General features: G+C 47.5%; 1 protein-coding gene across 12 annotated transcripts in view; it reads right to left on the bottom strand.

Moving 5' to 3' along the window:
- LOC129865055 (liprin-alpha-2-like) overlaps positions 1-24,398 on the bottom strand; it is a 214,482-nt gene that overhangs the window by 36,081 nt on the left and 154,003 nt on the right. For 11 of the 12 annotated variants that reach the window (XR_008761310.1, XM_055937495.1, XM_055937493.1 and 8 more), the window contains 4 exons: positions 17,559-17,660; positions 11,877-12,041; positions 10,509-10,583; positions 2,663-2,773 (listed from right to left, as the gene is read on the bottom strand). Coding sequence is in view for 11 of the 12 variants with exons in the window: in XM_055937495.1 (XP_055793470.1) it covers positions 2,663-2,773; positions 10,509-10,583; positions 11,877-12,041; positions 17,559-17,660 (453 nt within the window). In the remaining variant the exon portion in view is untranslated. The remainder of the gene's footprint in view (positions 1-2,662; positions 2,774-10,508; positions 10,584-11,876; positions 12,042-17,558; positions 17,661-24,398) is intronic. The other variant, XM_055937494.1, reaches the window with a different exon arrangement.

A 24,398-nucleotide genomic window follows, 5' to 3' on the forward strand; every position in this document is an offset into this window, starting at 1 on the left:
GAATTGACCTTAACCTTGTTATACAGCGCTTTTCTACCAACTCAAGGATGCTTTATGTCAGTTAGGTCCCATGACACAAAACTGTTTTAGCTAGCTGAACTGAAATGGATGAGGTGAAACAACATAATTCCAGTCAAGCCTTCTGCAGTGAGTGCTGAAGTACAGGCTGAGAGGGCCTTGAATCAGACTAGATCCCTCTTCAGACCTCTGCATTTTCCAGTCGAGAGAGATAGCATTAGCGCTCTAATATATTTAGCAGCTGGAGGTTGTTGGCCCCCTATTCTGGTTTTATTTCAGATGGACACACACACAGGGTGACGGAGGCACGAAGATTACTCCAGACTGCATTGAGAGATTGGTTTGGTACTTGCATTAGGAATATGATTTGGTTTGACTCTGGGAGGGAGGGAGGGAGAGAGAGAGACACAGAGAGAGAGAGACACAGAGAGAGAGAGACACAGAGAGAGATAGACACAGAGAGAGAGAGACACAGAGAGAGAGACACAGAGGGAGAGAGACACAGAGAGAGAGAGACACAGAGAGAGAGAGACACAGAGATAGGGGGGTTATGTTTTTATTTTCCTCTTCCTCTCTCTGTCTATCTGTCTCTCCTCTCCCTCTCTCTGTCTATCTGTCTCTCCTCTCCCATCTCTCGTTCTCTTCTCTCTTTCTCCTACCCCCCCCCCCCCCCCCCCTCTCTCTCTTCCTCCTCTACCCATCCTCATGTATCAGGGCCAGTTGCCCGTCCATACCCATCCATCTGGCCAGACATCCCTAATTGGGCCTCTCTCCCTACTGCCTGTGATCAATGATTCACTATGTAAGGCAACAGGCCCCATTAAATCAGCCCACTGGTTTTAATACCAACACAACAGTCTACTCTCATAATGGACAAACTTTGGGATTTATATTAGCTAGGCTTTTAGTGCAGGCTGGTTTGAACTTTTCCCAGAGATAACAAGTTATACAGCCGGTTCTCGAAATAAAAACTTCATTGCGGCGCGTCTGAGAGTATACTCGTAAAGCCTGCAGGGGAGTTATCCAGTTGGGTACGAGGCGGACTTGACACTCGTAACAATGCCTTTAGGAGGGATTGACATGGAGTTAAATATTGTTTCTCCATCGAGGCAGATTGATCTGGTAGGGAACAAGCTACTGTGCACCGTTTCCTTTTGCTAAATTAGACCCGTTTTATACGTCTAGCTGTCTATATATCACAGCAACTTTACAGCGCTGCTAAATTGCAGTGGGGGAGCCCAACAGCCATAGCTTGGGCATGTCAGTAAAAGCTAGCCTAACTTAGGTTTTATCGTTATCTTTTGAAATTGCTAACTGTAAAAGATTACCTCTATGGTTAAATCTTCTTGGTTTTACTATTCGATCACTATATAATATTGAGGTCTTGATGGTTAGAAGTGCAGAAAAATGGTTGATACTGAGAGTGAAGGGAAAGGCCATGGCTGTCTGACTGCATTAGCAGGCCCGTCAGGTAAAGCTAGCTCTATGCCCAGCGTCATGATATGATCTTTTGGTTAATTCAGGTGCAACACGTGCACACACACAACACACACACCCCTCCACCTGTTACATGGGTGACAACAGCCTGACGATGGCGTTAGCCTGTGTGTTCACTCTACTCCAACACCCTTCTAACCAGGAGCAGTGAGACGGAGAGGAAGGCTCTGCCCTGCCTACCGGGAGAAACTAGGCCTGCAGATCATCCGTGTCACTACCTCTGGATGAAACCTTAAAGAGGTTCTGCCATGACTACCTCTTCAAACCTCAGCATGGTGACAGTGAGTGACTCCCCTCTCACTAACCCCAAGGAGGGTGTGTGTGACGGGGAGTTTCAACCTTCCAACCACCCTCATCCCCACCCCTCTACTCTGCAGAATGACAGGCCACAGACAGCTGTCGCCCAGTCAGGCTCAACTGAATCGTACACTCCTGACAACGCGTCCCCATCACGAGGTGGAGCTCATCCACGAGCCTAGAGATTCAGCTCACATCCAAACCATGAGACGAGAGCGACAATTCAATTGTCATTGATGTCTCCGTTTGTTGTTCTGCAGTAGCAGCCTCTATGAGACTAAGGCACTGTTGATTTCTGCATTCTAAGTGCTGTATTGATATCTGAGAGGATTGGGAAATTCTCTACGCTTTGACTGCTCAAGGTACTGTGTTTCACTCTGGTCTGACTAATCATAGAAGTGTGGATGCATTATGGGACATTTGATCTCGGACCATTTGTATGCAGATGTATTCAGAAGTATGGGATCTCCAGTATAATGGAATCTGGTGGGGTCATGTACAGTACACATCACCTGATTGTGGGTGTTCTTCACGCTGCCTAGCTGGCTGCTCAAAGACACTGTGCGGACAGTGAAGGCCTTTATCTATCGAGCTAGTGAAATGATAACATGCTTGATACCGCGATGATACTGATAACACAGACTCTGAATGGACAACTGTGTTGAAACAATGAAAATGGTGGTTGAAAAGTATATATATCCGACACGTTTACGTTGATGTGAAAACTGAAATGTTGAGTGTTAGCCCTGTCAACGTAATGATAGTAACACGTGAGATAAATAATCAACAATAAAAAGCTGTGGATATTGACAGGAAAAAAAGAAGGACAGTAAACGCAATGGACGCCCACCTTGCTATGTACCTTCTGGCTGGCATCAGTGCCCTCCAGCATGTCCTCTGACCCGTCCCCCGACACCACCTTCCTCTGGATGTGGGCATTCTGCTCCCGTAAACCCACAATCTGCAGAGGGACACAGGACAGAGATTAATACACAGGTCTAGAATAACAATACACAGAGAGGGACACAGGACAGAGATTAATACACAGGTCTAGAATAACAATACACAGGGAGGTACACAGGACATAGATTAATACACAGGTCTAGAATAACAATACACAGGGAGGGACACAGGACAGAGATTAATACACAGGTCTAGAATAACAATACACAGAGAGGGACACAGGACAGAGATTAATACACAGGTCTAGAATAACAATACACAGCAGAGATCAGCCTAGCTGTCAATCACACATGCAGGCACACGCACAAGTGCACACACACACACACACACACACACACACACACACACACACACACACACACACACACACACACACACACACACACACACACACACACACACACACACACACACACACACACACACACACACACACACACACACACACACACACACAATTGTCAGCTCCAGCCAGGCATGGGGCTGCCCTGTCAGTGCCTGAGGGGAATACAACTGATGATACAATATATTCAAATGTACTAAGGGCAAGGGTCAGGATCTCATTCACTTTCCAAAACACAAACAACCTAAATATTTACTCAATGACCACTAACAGGTTATTTCCTACTGTTATAGCTTGTCTGTGTAGAGATATCTGGAACATTACTCTGCCAGCTAAGTCATATTAAGTCTAGGTATTAACGTGATCACTATGATTATCTTGTTCAGCGAACCCCTCCTCTCTCTCTCTATCACCTGAAGAATCTGGTGTTCACTCTTAATCATGTTGCCAGGGGCTACAAACCAGTGACATGACAAGCATATTGAGGCTTTTCCCTGACAGGGACGGCTGATTAGGACTTTCCGAGGGGGAGGAAGGGGGGGGGAATATCCGGGTAGAGACACAGCTATAATTGTCCAAATTGTTGGACTACAACCTATTCTTGGACAGCACAAACAGCATGGTATGAATTCCTTTATGGAGCCCACTCACTTCTCATGCCATTTTACACCATCACTAACGACAAGTGACAGCAATACCAGGGAGACTACATGATGCCTGTAGGGTCCGCCTTCACAAGTCAGTTCCAGGGAAACCTCCCAGACCTTGAAACTAGGAGAAGACCGTCATTGTTTTATGATGTGCTAACCATATATTTTTTTTTGCATAACTGTCATATTTTTGTGTATGAAAATATTTGTACAAAAGCCGTGATTTTACTGTATGACAACTACAGTAGAGAGATGCACCATGGCATTGTCATAAATACCTGTAGCCTGTCATCCAGTACACAGTAAAATAGTGTGTGCTTTGAATTAGTATGCTCACTAGCCATTGTTATGTAATCATGAGCACAGACATAGACAGATTTACCATAAAGAAGAGACTCAGCTGGGAGACAAACAGGGTTATGGTAGTGTGATTAAAACGACAGCATGCTGCTATTACCACTGATCACAGGATCTTTTTAGGCTTTAATCTCAGGATTTCATCTGGATTTAGGAAACAAACCGACCTTTTTCCCCCCCATCGGAGATGTCAATATTATGACGTCAATGAGAGAGAGAAGAATCCAGGAAGGATAGTGTAGCAGCCTATGACAGTCATGAATCTACTGTATAATACTCTATTTTGCTAAACATGGCAATACATCATACTACTGTACAGACTGAGGCAGTGCTGCAATAGGGCCTTCCAGTCCTGATCGGTAAAAGCCAGACAGTGTATCAGTATTACTGTTATTGGAATGCCATCTCTGTCTACAATAAATAAGTTAAGCCTGAATATTTGTTGGACACTTCCCATTTGTGGGAATCCCAGATCAATGACTTGGCTGTGTCTGCACCCCGGAGAGTCCGACATAATTACATTTCTCAGAAGGAGGCGATGACATCACAATAAAACAACACAGCGAGAGAATCCAATACGGTTGCCAGGTGTTTCACCAACCGATCCAGTTGAGCTGCGTTCAAGACTTAGAGGGCATTCAATGACACCTCCATCAATAAACAATGATTGATGTGAAAATGCGACACGACTGCCTTATAGCTATACAACTATAAAACACCACTTTTTACAGCACAGATGGAGGCACTCACTAGATGCAAGTATTACATTATGTTCATTCTAAGAGGGCAAATGTCAGGGAAGGATTATTCCACAATTACAATGGAGGATTCCCTTTACATTAAGCCTCGACAACATCCCAACACGGGGTTTGAGATTTCATCCACAGACAGTGGATTTGCTTGCTGTTGCATATTGCTGTCTCTCTGTCTCTCTGTCTCTCTGTCTCTCTGTCTCTCTGTCTCTCTGTCTCTGTGTCTCTGTGTCTCTGTGTCTCTGTGTCTCTGTGTCTCTGTGTCTCTGTGTCTCTGTGTCTCTGTGTCTCTCTCTCTGTCTCTCTCTCTCTCTCTCTCTCTCTCTCTCTCTCTCTCTCTCTCTCTCTCTCTCTCTCTCTCTCTCTCTCTCCATTCTTTTAATGAGGGGTGCAATTACACCTCCTTATATTTTGGCCGGCACGTTGGGGAGCGTCTATCATTTTTCAGGTACAGAGATCAAACTGTTGGCTCTCGGAATAAGGGGCGCACGCACGCACACGCACACACCTCCCGACAGACACCCAGGATAACAAATGATAGACTGAGCCCTGCTGCTGTGGCTGCTCTCAAATTAGAAAAATTTGAAGTTTACAGAAGCAAATTGAAAGTGGCCATCTTTCCCTTTGATATAGTAGTAGTAGTTCATCTTAACTCATCAAAGCCCAGGAAACATCATAGACACCAGGAGACATCAGAGACACCAGAGACACCAGGAAATATCAGGAGACAGAGACACCAGGAGACATCAGAGACACCAGGAAACACCAGGAGACATCAGAGACACCAGGAGACATCAGAAACACCAGGAAACATCAGAGATACCAGGAAACATCAGAGACACCAGGAGACATCAGAGATACCAGGAGACATCAGAGACACCAGAAACACCAGGAGACATCAGAGACACCAGGAGATATCAGAGACACCAGGAAACACCAGGAGACATCAGAGACACCAGGAGACATCAGAGACACCAGGAGACATCAGAGACACCAGGAGACATCAGAGACACCAGGAGACATCAGAGACACCAGGAGACATCAGAGACACCAGGAGACATCAGAGATACCAGGAAACACCAGGAGACATCAGAAACACCAGGAGACATTAGAGACACTAGGAGACATCAGAGACACCAGGAAACACCAGGAGACATCAGAGACACCAGGAGACATCAGAAACACCAGGAGACATCAGAGACACCAGGAGACATCAGAGACACCAGGAGACATCAGAGACACCAGGAGACATCAGAGACACCAGGAAACACCAGGAGACATCAGAAACACCAGGAGACATCAGAGACACCAGGAGACATCAGAGACACCAGGAAACTCCAGGAGACATCAGAGACACCAGGAGACATCAGAAACACCAGGAGACATCAGAGACACCAGGAGACATCAGAGACACCAGGAGACATCAGAGACACCAGGAGACATCAGAGACACCAGGAAACACCAGGAGACATCAGAGACACCAGGAAACTCCAGGAGACATCAGAGACACCAGGAGACATCAGAGACACCAGGAGACATCAGAGACACCAGGAAACACCAGGAGACATCAGAGACACCAGGAAACTCCAGGAGACATCAGAGACACCAGGAGACATCAGAAACACCAGGAGACAGAGACACCAGGAAACTCCAGGAGACATCAGAGACACCAGGAGACATCAGAAACACCAGGAAACATCAGAGATACCAGGAAACATCAGAGACACCAGGAGACATCAGAAACACCAGGAGACATCAGAGACACCAGGAGACATCAGAGACACCAGGAGACATCAGGATACATCAGAGACACCAGGAGACATCAGAGACACCAGGAGACATCAGAGACACCAGGAGACATCAGAGACACCAGGAGACATCAGAGACACAAGGAGACATCAGAGACACCAGGAGACATCAGAGACACCAGGAAACACCAGGAGACATCAGAGACACCAGTAGACATCAGAGATACCAGGAAACATCAGAGATACAAGGAAACATCAGAGACACCAGGAGACATCAGAGACACCAGGAGACATCAGAGACAGCAGGAGACATCAGAGACACCAGGAGACATCAGAGACACCAGGAGACACCAGGAGACATCAGAGACACCGGGAAACTCCAGGAGACATCAGAGACACCAGGAAACATCAGTGACACCAGGAGACATCAGAGACACCAGGAGACATCAGGAGACATCAGAGACATCAGGAGACATCAGAGACAACAGGAGACACCAGGAGACATCAGAGACCCCAGGAGACATCAGATACACCAGGAGACACCAGAGACACGAGGAGACATCAGAGACACCAGGAGACATCAGAGACACCAGGAAACACCAGGAGATATCAGAGACACCAGGAGACACCAGGAGACATCAGATACACCAGGAGACATCAGAAACACCAGGAGACATCAGAAACACCAGGAGACACCAGGAAACATCAGAGACACCAGGAGACACCAGAGACACCAGGAGACACCAGGAGATATCAGAGACACCAGGAGACATCAGATACACCAGGAGACACCAGAAACACCAGGAAACATCAGAGACACCAGGAGACATCAGAGACACCAGGAGATATCAGAGACACCAGGAGACTTCGGAGACACCAGGAGACTTCAGAAACACCAGGAGACATCAGAAACACCAGGAGACACCAGAAGACACCAGGGGACACCAGGAGACACCAGGAGACAGTGCCACAGCTAAACAGAAAGGCGCTATCTTTCAAACTCCTCTCCCTCACAATACCTTCATCTTCCCTGACTTCCTTCCTCTCTACCTCTCCAATAAGTAATTGTCTGTTTTAGTGTGAAGGAGCAAAAGGAGATTGGACAGGAAGGTGACGTGAAATCTCTCGGTGTACAAGATTGATTTGGTGGAGCCGAGGGTCTGGAGCAGGTTGCTATATGCGGCAATGCCTCTGAATTAAGATCAGTCAGTCACACCCACACACCCACACACCCACACACCCACACACCCACCACACACACACACACACACACACACACACACACACACACACACACACACACACACACACACACACACACACACACACACACACACACACACACACACAAACACACACAAACACACACAAACACACACACAAACACTGGAAGCCTGTTGGCTTGAATCTTATAGCACCGGTTCATTTTTCACTGCAGAGTGAGTGACACCTTGGGGATACCCTCTAGAATTCCAACCAGGAAATGAATAAGAGAGACCGGATAACATAGAGTAACAGAAGTTCCAGTCTCTCTCTCTCTCCCAGCAGCCTTTGTAGGATCTTATGCAGGTTGGATTGGTCCCTTGGCGGGGGACCAAGCCCAGAGGCCCCAGAGGTTTGCGGGGAATTCATCAACCTCCTGACACATTCTACAGAATCTACTCCCATTCCATTTATGTGAGCCGGGTCTGTATTTAAAACAACTGCACTATTTATTTAACTCTCAATTGAAACATCATAAATAAATCAGCTCTGAGAGTACGCACAATAGAAATCAAATCTGAACCACTTAAACACCTGAGAGGTCAAATCTGGACCAGTTAAACACCTGAGACTGAGAGGTCAAATCTGGACTACTTAAACACCTGAGACTGAGAGGTCAAATCTGGACCACTTAAACACCTGAGACTGAGAGGTCAAATCTGGACCACTTAAACACCTGAGACTGAGAGGTCAAATCTGGACCACTTAAACACCTGAGACTGAGAGGTCAAATCTGGACCACTTAAACACCTGAGACTGAGAGGTCAAATCTGGACCACTTAAACACCTGAGACTGAGAGGTCAAATCTGGACCACTTAAACACCTGAGACTGAGAGGTCAAATCTGGACCACTTAAACACCTGAGACTGAGAGGTCAAATCTGGACCACTTAAACACCTGAGACTGAGAGGTCAAATCTGGACCACTTAAACACCTGAGACTGAGAGGTCAAATCTGGACCACTTAAACACCTGAGACTGAGAGGTCAAATCTGGACCACTTATACACCTGAGACTGAGAGGTCAAATCTGGACCACTTAAACACCTGAGACTGAGAGGTCAAATCTGGACCACTTAAACACCTGAGACTGAGAGGCCAAATCTGGACCACTTAAACACCTGAGACTGAGAGGTCAAATCTGGACCACTTAAACACCTGAGACTGAGAGGTCAAATCTGGACCACTTAAACACCTGAGACTGAGAGGTCAAATCTGGACCACTTAAACACCTGAGACTGAGAGGTCAAATCTGGACCACTTAAACACCTGAGACTGAGAGGTCAAATCTGGACCACTTAAACACCTGAGACTGAGAGGTCAAATCTGGACCACTTAAACACCTGAGACTGAGAGGTCAAATCTGGACCACTTAAACACCTGAGACTGAGAGGTCAAATCTGGACCACTTAAACACCTGAGACTGAGAGGTCAAATCTGGACCACTTAAACACCTGAGACTGAGAGGTCAAATCTGGACCACTTAAACACCTGAGACTGAGAGGCCGAAGGTCATCTATGTCATCAGGCAGTGCAGCTCCCTATGGGAGGCTCCAGGATTGCAGGTGGTGTTATCTGCAGACTGGAGCCCCAGAGGAGTGCGACTCGAGGCAGATCTCCATCCCAAATCAATTAACAGTCTGGAGCTGGTGCAGGCAGCCACTGGAACCCAACGTCTTCCCCGGAGGCTCTGACGTGTGGAAGTGTGGACGTTTCTATTCAGCAGTGCTTATTTAACCACAGCCTCCATCACTGGGCCTCAGCACCCACTCACTCAGATGACTGTCTCACCATGACTCAGCAGAAAGTTAACCATGTATCAACTGTAGTCAATTGAAGTATAGTCACACTATTTCATCAAATAAAGACCTCTGTCTCGACTCAGTGAAATATCTGCTGAGGCGTAACACTGTACTTGGTTAAGCGAATGAGATGCACTTTACACTGCATGTCTATGGCTCAAACTTAGCCTCATACAACCTGCCTGATCACGCGAGCTTACATAAATGATTCACTACGCGGATACAGGATCGGTCATCAAGTCTGGTAATACTAGGCTAACTCAAAGTGAAAGATATCGCCATCTCACGGCGCCTTATAACCTCTCTCTCCTCTCATCCCCTCACATCCCTAGCTTTACTTGTTTTCTATAGCCAGGGCAGATCAGTCTTTGACCAGGGTTTCATCTCACCTCCTAAGGCCTGTTTGGCTGGTAGAGCAGCATTTTAAATCTCTCTCTCTCCCTCTCCCCCTCTTTCTCCACCCCCCTCCCTCCCTCTCTCCCTCCCTCCCTCTGGCAGTGAAGAGTGGTTAATTTGGCTCCGGTAGAGCGCCAGTCTGAGGGCTCCTCTCAGCTGGAACATGACCATCTGCCCTGGCAGAGAATGGCAGAGAGAGAATGGGGGGCAGAGGCATTACGCCACCCTGCTAACGCCACGGGCCAGCTCTCATCTGTCAATGCCATACTTCACCCCATCACACACCACACTCCATGTTAAGACAGAATGACTAGCCCCTGAATAAGAGTCCTCCTAAGTAGAACTGTCAACCTCAAACTACTTTGAAAGTTGACTTAAACAGTCAGAGTGCCTGTGAAAATGATGCTGTGACACGTTTCTCACCTCCTGGTTGGCTGATGTTAGATCCTCCTCCAATGCAGAGACCCTCTCTAGCGACACCCGCAGTCTCTCCCTCACCTGAGGAAAACAAAACACCCGCCATGAGTGGGTAACTGTACACAACCTCTGGTAGGACCTTACCATGGAGCTCTGCTCCAGCAGTTCATGGCAGTAGATGTGTGGTTTTGAGCGCTCAGATAAATAGCATGGATAGTGTTGGAAACAACAGTGAGATATGCCTATTTATCTCTCCCCACCATCCCACCTCAGCCCGGGGTTGACATGATATACCGTGTTCCCGCGAGAGAGCCGCTCTTCCCTCTCTCCCTCAGCCTTCAGCCCAACAGTAACACTTTGTCTTGGCCTTGAAGCCAGGCCTGAGCTTCTGTCCAGGGGTATCCGCTTTATTTGATTTTTAGCATCAGTTGCTGGGAGCAGCTTTCCCTCCCTCCTCCCCATCCCTACTCCTCCTCCTCTCCCCCCCTCCCCATCCCTCCTCCTCCTCCTTCTCTCCCCTCCTCCCCATCCCTACTCCTCCTCCTCCTCTCCCCTCCTCCCCATCCCTACTCCTCCTCCTCTTCTAACCTCCTCCCCATCCCTACTCCTCCTCTTCCTCTCCCCTCCTCCCCATCCCTACTACTCCTCCTCTTCTAACCTCCTCCCCATCCCTACTCCTCCTCTCCCCTCCTCCGCATCCCTCCTCCTCTCCCCTCCTCCCCTCTCCTCAAAGGGGGTGAATGTATGACTTCCTCTGCCTTCCTCTATGTACCATGTTGAGGTATTTGTCATGCTACTGACGGAGCATTTACTGGTGAGCTCCGTGGTGCTCCATGGCCGGGGCTGTGGCCTGCTAGGATCAAGGCCTCTCTGAGGAGACTGAGCCTGGATTACAGGGCAGTCATTCCCCCTCCCTCCACTCCACTCCACTCCTCGGGACAGCCCAGCAACACACAGACAGATCGTCGCAGGGCAGAAAACATCCCGTGAATCAAAAACGCCTTTTATTCCCCAGTCCAGCGGCAAGGAGAGACGCGTTATAAATAATAGGGTCTGTTGTGGAGGGTTGAATAGATTACAGCAGCCGGCGTGACATCTTACAGAGGGCTGAGGCCATCAATCAACAGGCCTGAGGCAGAGCAGAGGCTGGGGCCAGTGGCAGGGCGGGTGGCTGTGGGGTGGCTGTGGTGGTGACTTATGCCAAAACAAAGAATATTCAATACCAAGATGGCACTATGTTAGCAATGCCTCTCCATACAGTACGTACTGTCATCAGTCAAATATACTGTACCATCAATTGAAGAATCCCTTCTACCAAGAATAGCTACTGTGCATGCAGATTCTATAGACTACATATCTAATGTATGGTCTTACCTTCTCGTCTAGAGCTTTGTGGTGCTCGAACAGGGACTTGAGCGCTTTAAGGACCTCCACCTCACTGGACACGCCTGAGGGGGACTGGGCCTGCCGCTTGACCACAGTCATACGTAGTGACCGCTCATGCCTGGACACCAGGCACTCCAGATGCTCCAGAAGCAACTATAGAGACAGACATAGGGACAGAAATTAGTGCTATTATAATCATCATCATCATCATCATCATCATCACCATCTGCATCATCATCATAAAGGCTATCTGCCTCATCTGCATAATTGACATCATCATCAACTATTACCGTTATCGTCTGCATCATCAATTATCCTGGCACCAGAGAAGATGTAGTGATATGATTCTAAATGTCAACATGTAGTGGCCTGACTACTGGACTGTATTGCACCAACCACACAAGGTTACTGGTCTTCATGTGATTCTCCAAATACATAATTTATATCCACCCTGATTAACCCCAATGAAAAGAAATCAAAGTAACCAACGAGATCTTCTCAATTTGGTCATTTCATTTAATTTCCAACTTTTGGTCGGCGGGGAAGGAGAAGAATAAATAACACGAGACATACGAAAAACAATTATGGCACTCGGAACAATAAAGGCACTCAAAACCAATAAAAACTCTCTGGACTACAAAATAGATGCTAATGTTGTTACTGTGCCGGGCTGGTATAGGCGGCGCACCGAACCCATTCTCAGCGGAAAGTGTTGGGGGAGAGTTGGGGGAGTCAACTTCCAGCAGCACAAAGGGATGAGATGAGTCCACTGGGAGTAGGGGGCACAGGAGAGACGAGGAGTAGGGGGCACAGGAGAGACGAGGAGTAGGGGGCACAGGAGAGACGATGAGTAGGGGGCACAGGAGAGACGAGGAGTAGGGGGCACAGGAGAGACGAGGAGTAGGGGGCACAGGAGAGACGAGGAGTAGGGGGCACAGGAGAGACGAGGAGTAGGGGGCACAGGAGAGACGAGGAGTAGGGGGCACAGGAGAGACGAGGAGTAGGGGGCACAGGAGAGACGAGGAGTAGGGGGCACAGGAGAGACGAGGAGTAGGGGGAACAGGAGAGACGAGGAGTAGGGGGAACAGGAGAGACGAGGAGTAGGGGGCACAGGAGAGACGATGAGTAGGGGGCACAGGAGAGACGGGGAGTAGGGGGCACAGGAGAGACGAGGAGTAGGGGGCACAGGAGAGACGAGGAGTAGGGGGCACAGGAGAGACGAGGAGTAGGGGGCACAGGAGAGACGAGGAGTAGGGGGCACAGGAGAGACGAGGAGGAGGGGGCACAGGAGAGACGAGGAGTAGGGGGAACAGGAGAGACGAGGAGTAGGGGGCACAGGAGAGACGAGGAGTAGGGGGCACAGGAGAGACGAGGAGGAGGGGGCACAGGAGAGACGAGGAGGAGGGGGCACAGGAGAGACGAGGAGGAGGGGGCACAGGAGAGACGAGGAGTAGGGGGAACAGGAGAGACGAGGAGTAGGGGGCACAGGAGAGACGAGGAGTAGGGGGCACAGGAGAGACGAGGAGTAGGGGGCACAGGAGAGACGAGGAGTAGGGGGCACAGGAGAGACGGGGAGTAGGGGGCACAGGAGAGACGAGGAGTAGGGGGCACAGGAGAGACGAGGAGTAGGGGGCACAGGAGAGACGAGGAGTAGGGGGCACAGGAGAGACGAGGAGTAGGGGGCACAGGAGAGACGAGGAGGAGGGGGCACAGGAGAGACGAGGAGTAGGGGGAACAGGAGAGACGAGGAGTAGGGGGCACAGGAGAGACGAGGAGTAGGGGGCACAGGAGAGACGAGGAGGAGGGGGCACAGGAGAGACGAGGAGGAGGGGGCACAGGAGAGACGAGGAGGAGGGGGCACAGGAGAGACGAGGAGTAGGGGGAACAGGAGAGACGAGGAGTAGGGGGCACAGGAGAGACGAGGAGTAGGGGAAACAGCAGAGACGAGGAGTAGGGGGCACAGGAGAGACGAGGAGTAGGGGGCACAGGAGAGACGAGGAGTAGGGGGCACAGGAGAGACGAGGAGTAGGGGGCACAGGAGAGACGAGGAGTAGGGGGCACAGGAGAGACGAGGAGTAGGGGGCACAGGAGAGACGAGGAGTAGGGGGAACAGCAGAGACGAGGAGTAGGGGGCACAGGAGAGACGAGGAGTAGGGGGCACAGGAGAGACGAGGAGTAGGGGGCACAGGAGAGACGAGGAGTAGGGGGCACAGGAGAGACGAGGAGTAGGGGGAACAGCAGAGACGAGGAGTAGGGGGCACAGGAGAGACGAGGAGTAGGGGGCACAGGAGAGACGAGGAGTAGGGGGCACAGGAGAGACGAGGAGTAGGGGGAACAGGAGAGACGAGGAGTAGGGGGAACAGGAGAGACGAGGAGTAGGGGGCACAGGAGAGACGAGGAGTAGGGGGAACAGGAGAGACGAGGAGTAGGGGGCACAGGAGAGACGAGGAGTAGGGGGCACAGGAGAGACGAGGAGTAGGGGGAACAGGAGAGACGAGGAGTAGGGGGAACAGGAGAGATGAGGAGTAGGGGGAACAGGAGAGACGAGGAGTAGGGGGAACAGGAGAGACGAGGAGTAGGGGGAACAGGAGAGACGAGGAGTAGGGGGCACAGGAGAGACGAGGAGTAGGGGGAACAGGAGAGACGAGGAGTAGGGGGAACAGGAGAGACGAGGAGTAGAGACACACAGGGACCATAAAGATGAACACTGTCCTCTGATCTCTGTCACATAGGTACAGTGGAGGGATGGGGGCCTGAGGGAAGTCTAAGTGTGCTAATCTGACTAGCTAGGCTTATGGGGTCTAGATTTGGCCCATAACCTGGTCCTGTGAAGGCCTAGTGTTTTGGAGGGAATGCACATGCCTCACAGACAAGCAACTAATCGAGCAAGCTAATTGCTAATGATGATGCTATCTGCCCTGGTAGGAATACGCCAAGCTCCGCTGAGATAGTGATCTGAGGAGAGGTTCATGTAGTGACTTCAGCTTTGTTGTCTGGTCATTCTGTGAAACATTGACCGTTTTCTTCATCTCCACATCCCAGATGCCTTGTTTCTAACCCTGACTGTGCTTCGCTAGGCCAAACAAGCCCTTCTCGGCGTCGCCACGCGCTGTGGCACGTTAATAACATAATGATGTGGTTCACCAATGGTTTGGAGAGTTCTCATACTGGCGTCGCCACAGTATTTAACCAAGGAAGTCATTTACTTCTAAACCCATCTTTAAGCAGGGCTCTGGTGTTGTGAGTCCGTCCAAGCATTCGGCTTAAACCACAGACTGTGATCCCTTAGTCATCCAGGCATTAAGAACCATTACACATACAGACATCAACCACATTTTCAAAGTAAACACATATTCACTCAACCTGGTAGAACTTCACTAGGATTTCAGTGTTGCACTACACTACCCATCAGGCACTGCAGAGGCTATGTTGGGTGGGGCCTAAATGGTAAACATACTGTAGGCTCTGTTTCAATATCCACACAAGCATCCCATTTAAAATGCATGTTGAATACATTGCTCCAGAAGGTGCTGACAGAGTGGTGTGGACTAGTTTTGGAGGGCTTCAAGGGGGCTGTCCATCCTTCCTTCTCTCCGTCCCTCCTTGAGCGTCTGAAGGACTGCACTGAGATCCCCCGCCTTCCCTCCCCACATCCAAACCTCCACCGTTTAATCAATCAAGTCTGAACGTTGGCAGCAGCTCTACCTCAGCCGTCGCCCCGCCAGAATAATAAAAAGCAACCTACACCTACACACACCCTCTCCTCCTCCTCTCTCTATAACCTACACACACCCTCTCCTCCTCCTCCTCTCTCTATAACCTACACACACCCTCTCCTCCTCCTCCTCTCTCTATAACCTATACACACCCTCTCCTCCTCCTCCTCTCTCTATAACCTACACCTACACACACCCTCTCCTCCTCCTCCTCCTCTCTCTATAACCTACACACACCCTCTCCTCCTCCTCCTCCTCTCTCTATAACCTACACACACCCTCTCCTCCTCCTCCTCCTCTCTCTATAACCTACACACACCCTCTCCTCCTCCTCCTCTCTCTATAACCTACACACACCCTCTCCTCCTCCTCCTCTCTCTATAACCTACACACACCCTCTCCTCCTCCTCCTCCTCCTCTCTCTATAACCTACACACACCCTCTCCTCCTCCTCCTCTCTCTATAACCTACACCTACACGCACCCTCTCCTCCTCCTCCTCTCTCTATAACCTACACACACCCTCTCCTCCTCCTCTCTCTATAACCTACACCTACACACACCCTCTCCTCCTCCTCCTTCTCTCTCTATAACCTACACACACCCTCTCCTCCTCCTCCTCCTCCTCTCTCTATAACCTACACACACCCTCTCCTCCTCCTCTCTCTATAACCTACACACCCTCTCCTCCTCCTCCTCTCTCTATAACCTACACACACCCTCTCCTCCTCCTCCTCTCTCTATAACCTACACCTACACACACCCTCTCCTCCTTCTCCTCATCCTCTCTTTATAACCTACACACACCCTCTCCTCCTCCTCCTCTATCTATAACCTACACACACCCTCTCCTCCTCCTCCTCTCTCTATAACCTACACCTATACACACCCTCTCCTCCTTCTCCTCCTCCTCTCTCTATGGCTCATCATTTCTCTCTTATCATGCTTCTACACTGCATGGCTTATCCAGCTTAGTGTTTAGGCCTAAAACCTAGAGGTACACCATCCTCTATTCTGTTGTCAGCCCTCCAACACACTGATTGCATGCACCTGGCTTCAAAGATTTAATTATGAACTTTAAAACCTTTTCAACAAAAAAAAGCTGATATATTAAAAGTCTGCCTCATAATCGCTCTGCATAGGATTCAAGGGGATAACGAAGAGAGAGAGACTAAATTCCGTCTCTCCCTGTCTCTCTCTCTGTCCTTCTCTCTGTGTCTCTCTCCCTCTCTCTCCCTCCCTCTCTCTCTCCTTCTTTGGCGAGATGGCAGAGCAGTGACAGAGATATTAAAATGGCAGTGCTAAAATCCTCTCTGGCAGACTGGTGGTTTGCAGTCAGTCAGTGTGACTATGTGAGTCTCCCATTATACAGTCTGGTGGGAAAAGAGCAGCCTTATCTGTCAATAGCAGAGTTCAGAAATGGAATTCAGCGTTAGCTCTAATGTATATGGGGTCCAAATCTGTTCCCAGGGGAAATGCAGGCGACCGGTTCCATCGACCTATGTTACAGATGACCAGTCAACCGCGTCAACAGATGAAAACATTGTTTGTTTGTTACCTATGCATAGTCACTTTGCCCCCATCTACATGTACAGATTACCTCAACTAGCCTGTACCCCTGCATATTGACTCGGTACCGGTGCCCCTGTATAAAGCCTCGTTATTGTTATTCTTATTGTGTTACTTTTATTAGTACTTTTTATTTTAATCTACTTGGTCAATATTTTCTTCTTCTTGAACTGCACTGTTGGTTAAGGGCTTGTAAGTAAGCATTTCACGGTAAAGTCTACACTTGTATCAGCGCATGTTACACATTTGATTTGATTTGATCTCCATAGTCTCTGAGCCATTCTGGTTCAGGTCAATGTATGAGGTTCGAATTGGTCAGAAAAAAAGGTGTCTGTGTGTGTGTGTGTCTGTGCGTGCGCGCGTTCGTGTGTCTCCTCTCCACGTACCCTGGTGTTGTTCCTCTCGGCCTTGAGCTCAGAGATCTCCTCCTCCTTCTCCAGAAGGTTCTCTCTGCACACGTTCAGCTCCTTGGTCAGGGCTGCAAACTCCTGTACAGCAACAACACAGAACACAGAGGTCAGCATCACAGCACCATCCAGAACACACAATACATCTTCAACACCACAACCCAGAAAACAGTTCGCACAAAGACATCCATGTCATTGCCATCCACACCGCACAACATCGTTAGGAAATATGAGACCGTCATTATACAAGCCCACCCCAACTCCACCCCATCACTCACATGTCATACTCAATGGACTAGCCCACAGATCACAGACATAGTTCAACAACTCTGTTAATCGTGCCCAATCCAAAGGGAAAAGAGCCTTTTGTAATGATCCCTTTATGTTGTTGATGGTGTTCTGGTTCCCTGATGTTTCTTTTCCCCATTGGGTTTCACTGTAGGCTAAATTAGACAAACTGACTCCCTGATCTTACTGTGGATATCCCAGACTTTGACGATGTGTTTCCAGACGACTACCACCACTACCACCACCACCACCACCACCACCACCACCACCACCACCACCACCACCACCGCCACAGAAAACAGGTTAAAACCCGTGGGTTCTGGGAAAAGTACAAATTGGGTTCGGCAGAGAATATAACGTGAATGTTCTAATGGTAATCTCTAAACACAGGCTGTAAGAGGATTGGCCCCCGAGGAGACTAGTGGGCACCGGGCCAGCCATAGTGGACTTAAGCATGACTACTGTACTGTACTGTCAGCACAAAGCAAAAAGAAGTGTGGTGGCAGAACCACTGCACAGGCTAGCATTACAAACCAAGCATGGAAGGCAGTCACTGTCCACTGGTCAGTGTAACAGCCTATGAAATAAGATGGGAGTCAATATTTCAGTCGATCAATAAAGAGAACAATAATACTCCTGTACAGCTAAATTGACCACAAACTAACTCCTGTAAGTATTCCTTAATGAGATGCTGTCATATAACAACAACAATAACACAGCAGGTATCCAGACAACTGAAGCAGGAGTGTCTGAACTCTAACCTTACGGAGTCAGAATAGATGTGTGTGTTATCTGATAGCTTTAGCTCTGCATGTTGTCTCTCTCTACTAACTGCCTGTGTCCGTCCATCCGTCTCTCAGCAGATGGATAATTGACGTCTGGATTTAAATGCCACAGAACCAATGTGCCAATTACCCCCGCAGGACCGAGGTCCACAGGTCCCCCATATGACCCGTCATTATTCCCAAAACACTCTCTCTGGCCGGGGAGACTGCGGGGGAAGTGTGGGCGTCTCTAACCATTTTCTGTTCTACTTTGTTACTCGCTCACTCACCCTAAGTGTTGTCTAGACTCTACTATATTCTCTGGTGTTGGTACATTTAGGTAAACAACCTTGACAGAATGACTGACATCGACATGACTTCAGACTTCAGCTTCAGCCTTCAGCCTTTAGCCTGTCATAAATTAACACATTGGGAGCTGACAGGTCTTTAAGATGGGCACAGTGGCCAGGTAGAGGATATAAAACATGCAAACTAGTGTCTGCTGTGGGCCTTTTGAGTGGCAGGAGGGGTGGAAGTTTTGATTTGATTCCAAGGTGAGTTGAGAAGTCAATAACAAGTGGACGATCAACAAACATGAGGCTGGGCTCAGAGGGGGGTGATGAAGACGTGGTGTGTGTGTGTGTGTGTGTGTGTGTGTGTGTGTGTGTGTGTGTGTGTGTGTGTGTGTGTGTGTGTGTGTGTGTGTGTGTGTGTGTGTGTGTGTGTGTGTGTGTGTGTGTGTGTGTGTGTGTGTCTGTATGTGCCTTTGTGCCTGTGTGTTTAGAGATGGGGGAATTGGGAGCATGTAACTTGCCCTTCAATGACAATGAGACCCCATTAAGATGCATAGATTTTTCTAACTCCTGTGCTGCACTGGCCCTCTAATTATTGCTGGGTATTGTATCGGACTCTATAAAGTCCCTCAGATATGAAATTGCATGTTGGCATATTGGTATTTTCCTAAATCTATTTATTGCTATAACTGCACAGTCTTTAGTTACGTTGCAATTACGTTGTTTCTCCAAGTTGTCCTTCAGGGTCAATGAAACAGACAGGCTCAAAGGCCAGGGAGACCACCACATGACCATATCCCTCTCCTCCATCTCAATATACAACATCCTTCAGGAACCGGACATTTTAGAGTTCTGAGCTAACTTAAAAGTCATGTCAACTTAGTACAGCCATTGTCAGAAACACCTGTATTTTTGACTAAATGTTACCATGTTTCCCCTAGTGCAACAAATCACTGAGAGAGCAGAGAGAGGTAGCAGTTTCATGTTTATGCGTCCATCCGCCTTGACGAACACACACTGACTTCTGCTCGGGTGGCCGAACAGAACCGTGGCAGGTGGAGAAAAGGCTGTGGGGTACAGTACAAGTTCTGACACACACACACACACACACACACACACACACACACACACACACACACACACACACACACACACACACACACACACACACACACACACACACACACACACACACACACTCTCTCTCTCTCTATCTCTCACTCCAGTTCTAACTGGCTGAGCTGTTAAACCAGCTGTCTCACCCAAATCCCTCCTTCAAAATGAAATGATCTGGTCCACAGGGTGCTGACATGCTTTTATTAAACACTGCCTCTCACTAAAGGCCAACACTGCCAGCCCGGAGAAGGATTGCTATTGGAAGCACTAAAGAAAAGCACCATTAAAAAAGAGACTTCAAAAACGTCCAATAAATTGCCCATCCACACAAACTCCATAGCTGTGTTCAAATACTCATACTAACTGCACTAACTGTACTATTTGTGACGTGAATTTAGTATATAGTATGCTTATTATCCATAGTATGGATATAGTTAGAATGCCAAAAGTTCCCGGATGTCGTACTAAATTCGTCAAAATACGAAGTATACAAGCAGTGTACACTACTTCCGTGCTTTTAGGGCCCACAATGCAATTTTTCAGAAATTGTGAGGCTTCCCGTTATCAGATTTTAAGAAGATGGCAGAAAATATGCAGCCAAAGTCTGATGAGAGCAGATACAAATTAATTAATTAATAATAAACTAATTATGACAAATGTTAAGAAAATGTTGAGCAATGTAATAAAGTCATGACTTTAAGTTACACTAACTGACAATTTGTTAGCTACACTACCCTTACAGCAATATGTACCAGTATGTTAGCTAGTTACCTAACGTTAGTTGGCTACTAATACATCAAACCTGCCAGGTAGTATATTAACTATCTGCTATCTAACTAACGTTAACCTTTATTGACTTGATTATTCACATCATTCTTAACTAAATTGTAGTCGTTGTGTGTTTCAAATGACATTGTTAATTCTGGTTATCTACTCCGATTTCAGAGCACTCTCATCTGAGTGTGCCAGAGCGCAGAATAACTGATGAATTTCCGAACACTCAACACCCATTGAATATGACCGGTGCCAGTAAACATCGTCAAAAAAAAGTGTAATTAAATTGTTGCTAGCAGCACAGTTAGTCACCAACGCTCTGGATAACATGAAAACAGTCTAACCAGCTCATCTTGGGCGGGTAAAATGGTCAGAGTGAGGTGTTCTCTCATTTGTGTCTGGAAGTAGCTAGCCAACGTTAGCTTGGGTGCTTGACTGCCGTTGCGCTCTGAAAGCTCCGAGAGCAAAACGCTCTGATTTAACTTAGGGGGCAACATTCGGAATTTTGGATGAAAAGCGTGCCCAAATTAAACTGCTTGCTACTCAGGCAGAGAAGCTAGGATATGCATATAATTAGTAGATTTGGATAGAAAACACTCTAATGTTTCCAAAACTGTTAAAATAATGTCTGTGAGTATAACAGAACTGATATGGCAGGCAAAAACCTGAGGAAAATCCAACCAGGAAGGACTATTATTTTGAAAGGCTGTTTTTCCATTGAAAGCCTATCCACCATACAAAGACTTGGGACCCAGTTCACGGTCTCTATGGCCTCCTCTACATGCAGTCTTTAGGCATTGTTTCAGGCTTTTACTCTGAAAAATGAGGGAGATACAGTACTTTCAATGAGTGGACAGTGGAAATTTCCAGACATGAGCCACGCGCGTGATCAGGAACACGCCTTTCTTGTTTCTCCTTTTCTATTGATGAAGCTTTTGTCCGTTTGAAATATTATTGATTATTTATGACAAAAACAACCTGTGGATTGATTTTAAACATCGTTTGACATGTTTCTACTAACTTTTATTGTAGTTTTTTTACTTTTCATCTTGATGTTGAGAGTGTGCATTGTGCCTTTGGATTTCTGAACTAAACGCACCAACAAAACTGAGGTTTTTGGACATAAAGAGGGACATTATCGAACAAAAACAAACATTTATTGGAGACCTGGGAGTGCCACCAGATGAAGATCATCAAAGATGATCTCTCCTTGGTTGGAAAATGGCTGTATGGTTTTTGTGGCTAGGCACTGACCTAACATAATCGCGTGGTGTGCTTTCGCCGTAAAGCCTTACAAAACGTTTATCTTTAAAATAGTGTATAATACTTGTGTGTTTGAGGAATTTTAATTATGGGATTTCTGTTGTTTTGAATTTGGTGCCCTGCAATTTCACTGGCTGTTATCGAGGTGGGATGCTAGCATCCCACTTGTACCAGAGAGGTTAAGAAAACCCAGAGCACATTCTGGCACTCCAGATTGAATTTATGAACACCCAACACCCTTTGAATATGGCCGGTGTCAGTAAACATCGGCAAAGAAGCGTAATTCAATTGTTGCCAGCAGCACAGTTACAGTCACCAACGCTCTGGATAACATGAAAACAGCCTAACCAGCTCTGCTAAGGTGATTAAAATGGTCATTTGTCTCTGGAAGTAGCTAGTAAGCTAGCCAAAGTTAGCCAGTTAGCTTGGGTGCTTGACTGCTAGTGTGCGCTGTGAATGCTCTGAGAGCGAAGCGCTCTGAATTTACAAACGGTCAATCTGACAATGCTCTGAATTTACAAACGGTCAATCTGACAATGCTCTGAATTTACAAACGGTCAATCTGACAATGCTCTGAATTTACAAACACACCCTAATAGTATGTAGTATATACTCATTATGTAAACAGTATGCCAGTATGGGTATTCGAACACAGCTCATCTGTAATACACTCTTCAGAAAGTAGGAATATGATCAAACAGGAAGCCAAAGCAGCAGTACATTGTGGGTATGCGTGCCTGAATGGGTGTTTGCTCGACTTGGCTCGGTTTGATCACACCCTCACACTATTTAATTAACGGCATGGTCTTGCATCCAAACCATCACACGGATTGCAAGGAAAGCGAAAAGGTGGGAGGGGGGAGTCACACAACTTGCACAGGCAACGCTCATCAAACTACCAAGATAACACTTTAGGACCAAACTAGCTGATGTATTTGTTGTTTATATCTAGCGATTGTAATGTATGTCACGGTTGTAGACGCTGATCTAGTTACAGGTATAATACAGAGTCCTTTAAATGAGTTATTCTGCTTACGTTGTTTACATTTATATTTAATATCCTGGAGTTGTTTTCTGTCCCCGGCCCCATATGGTGACTCACTGTGTCATCAAAGTGAAGATTACACTGTTTCGTTTTTAGTTTGGTGATATAAACATGGTCGCCTCCATTACGCACGTCAGGCAGAGCGTAACACGGTATTTCAACTATCCGAAAGCAAAAACTATTTCAAATGTGCCCACCGTTTCAAATGATTCATATCCACAAACAATGTGTCTCAACCCACTCCAGTAAGTAATGTAGAAGGGTGAAATGATATTCCTAGGAAAAGGCCTCATAAATAAGATGCTAGGTGAAGTGGAGGAGAGCACAGGGAGTGTTAAGACAATAATGAGCTTCTTCACTTGGTGATTTCGCCTCTCATTGGAAGCAACTCATCCAGATGTGTCCAGATACCAAAGTAGCCCACTGGCAGAGAGAGCTGGAGCTGGAGATGGAGAGATAGGTGAAACAGAGTGCAAAGCCCCTGAGTGTACAGGGATGCACACGCTCGCGTGATAACCCGATCTTTCTGCTTCACTTACAGAGACCTTCAACATCTGCTGTGGTTAGACAAGCACAGATCCAGTGGGAACCACATCTAACTAGCTACATATATCCAGTACACTCTTAGACATAAAGGAGCCTTGAAGAACCTTTTGTGGTTCAAATGGTTGCCACTGTAAGGGAACCTTTTCAGGTCAAAAAGGTTCCTTGAGGAAGCCCACTGAAAAGGTTATTTGAAGAATCTCTGTGTAATGGTTCAACCTTTTTGTGTTGGGAGGGGTTCAATTTGGAACTTTAAAAAATATATTGTAACAGCAGCCTATCAGAAGATAGGAGGTGTAGCTTATTGGAGGTGTGGCTTTCTTCGTACAGTCTAACCCATGTAGCCATCGCCTAAAACCACATATCTTCTGAGTCTGGCAGCGCAACAAATCCAATGGCGATATAAATTCAAAGTGCTCCGCACGCGCCATATTGAAATAATAAAAGGTTCCTCCAAGAACTCTCAACCAACCAAAGATGAAAATATGAACATATTGACTGCAATGATTCCTTGAGGAACTCCAGGGTTCCTCAAGTCACCCTTCATTCTAAGAGTGTGAGTTGAATGGGCGCCAAAACCAGGGGCATAGGGGGCCCAGTAAGCAAGAGAGAGAGGTCCTCGATTTGAAAGAGAATGTTAGGGGCCTCTGTGTGCTGGCAAACGCTGCTCTAACGCAGCTCGGCTGTACTCCTGCACCACCCAAGGCCCCCGACAAGCTGCTGTAAGTGATAA

This window comes from Salvelinus fontinalis, chromosome 11, assembly GCF_029448725.1.
Source record: "Salvelinus fontinalis isolate EN_2023a chromosome 11, ASM2944872v1, whole genome shotgun sequence".
Classification (NCBI taxonomy): Eukaryota; Metazoa; Chordata; class Actinopteri; order Salmoniformes; family Salmonidae; genus Salvelinus; species Salvelinus fontinalis.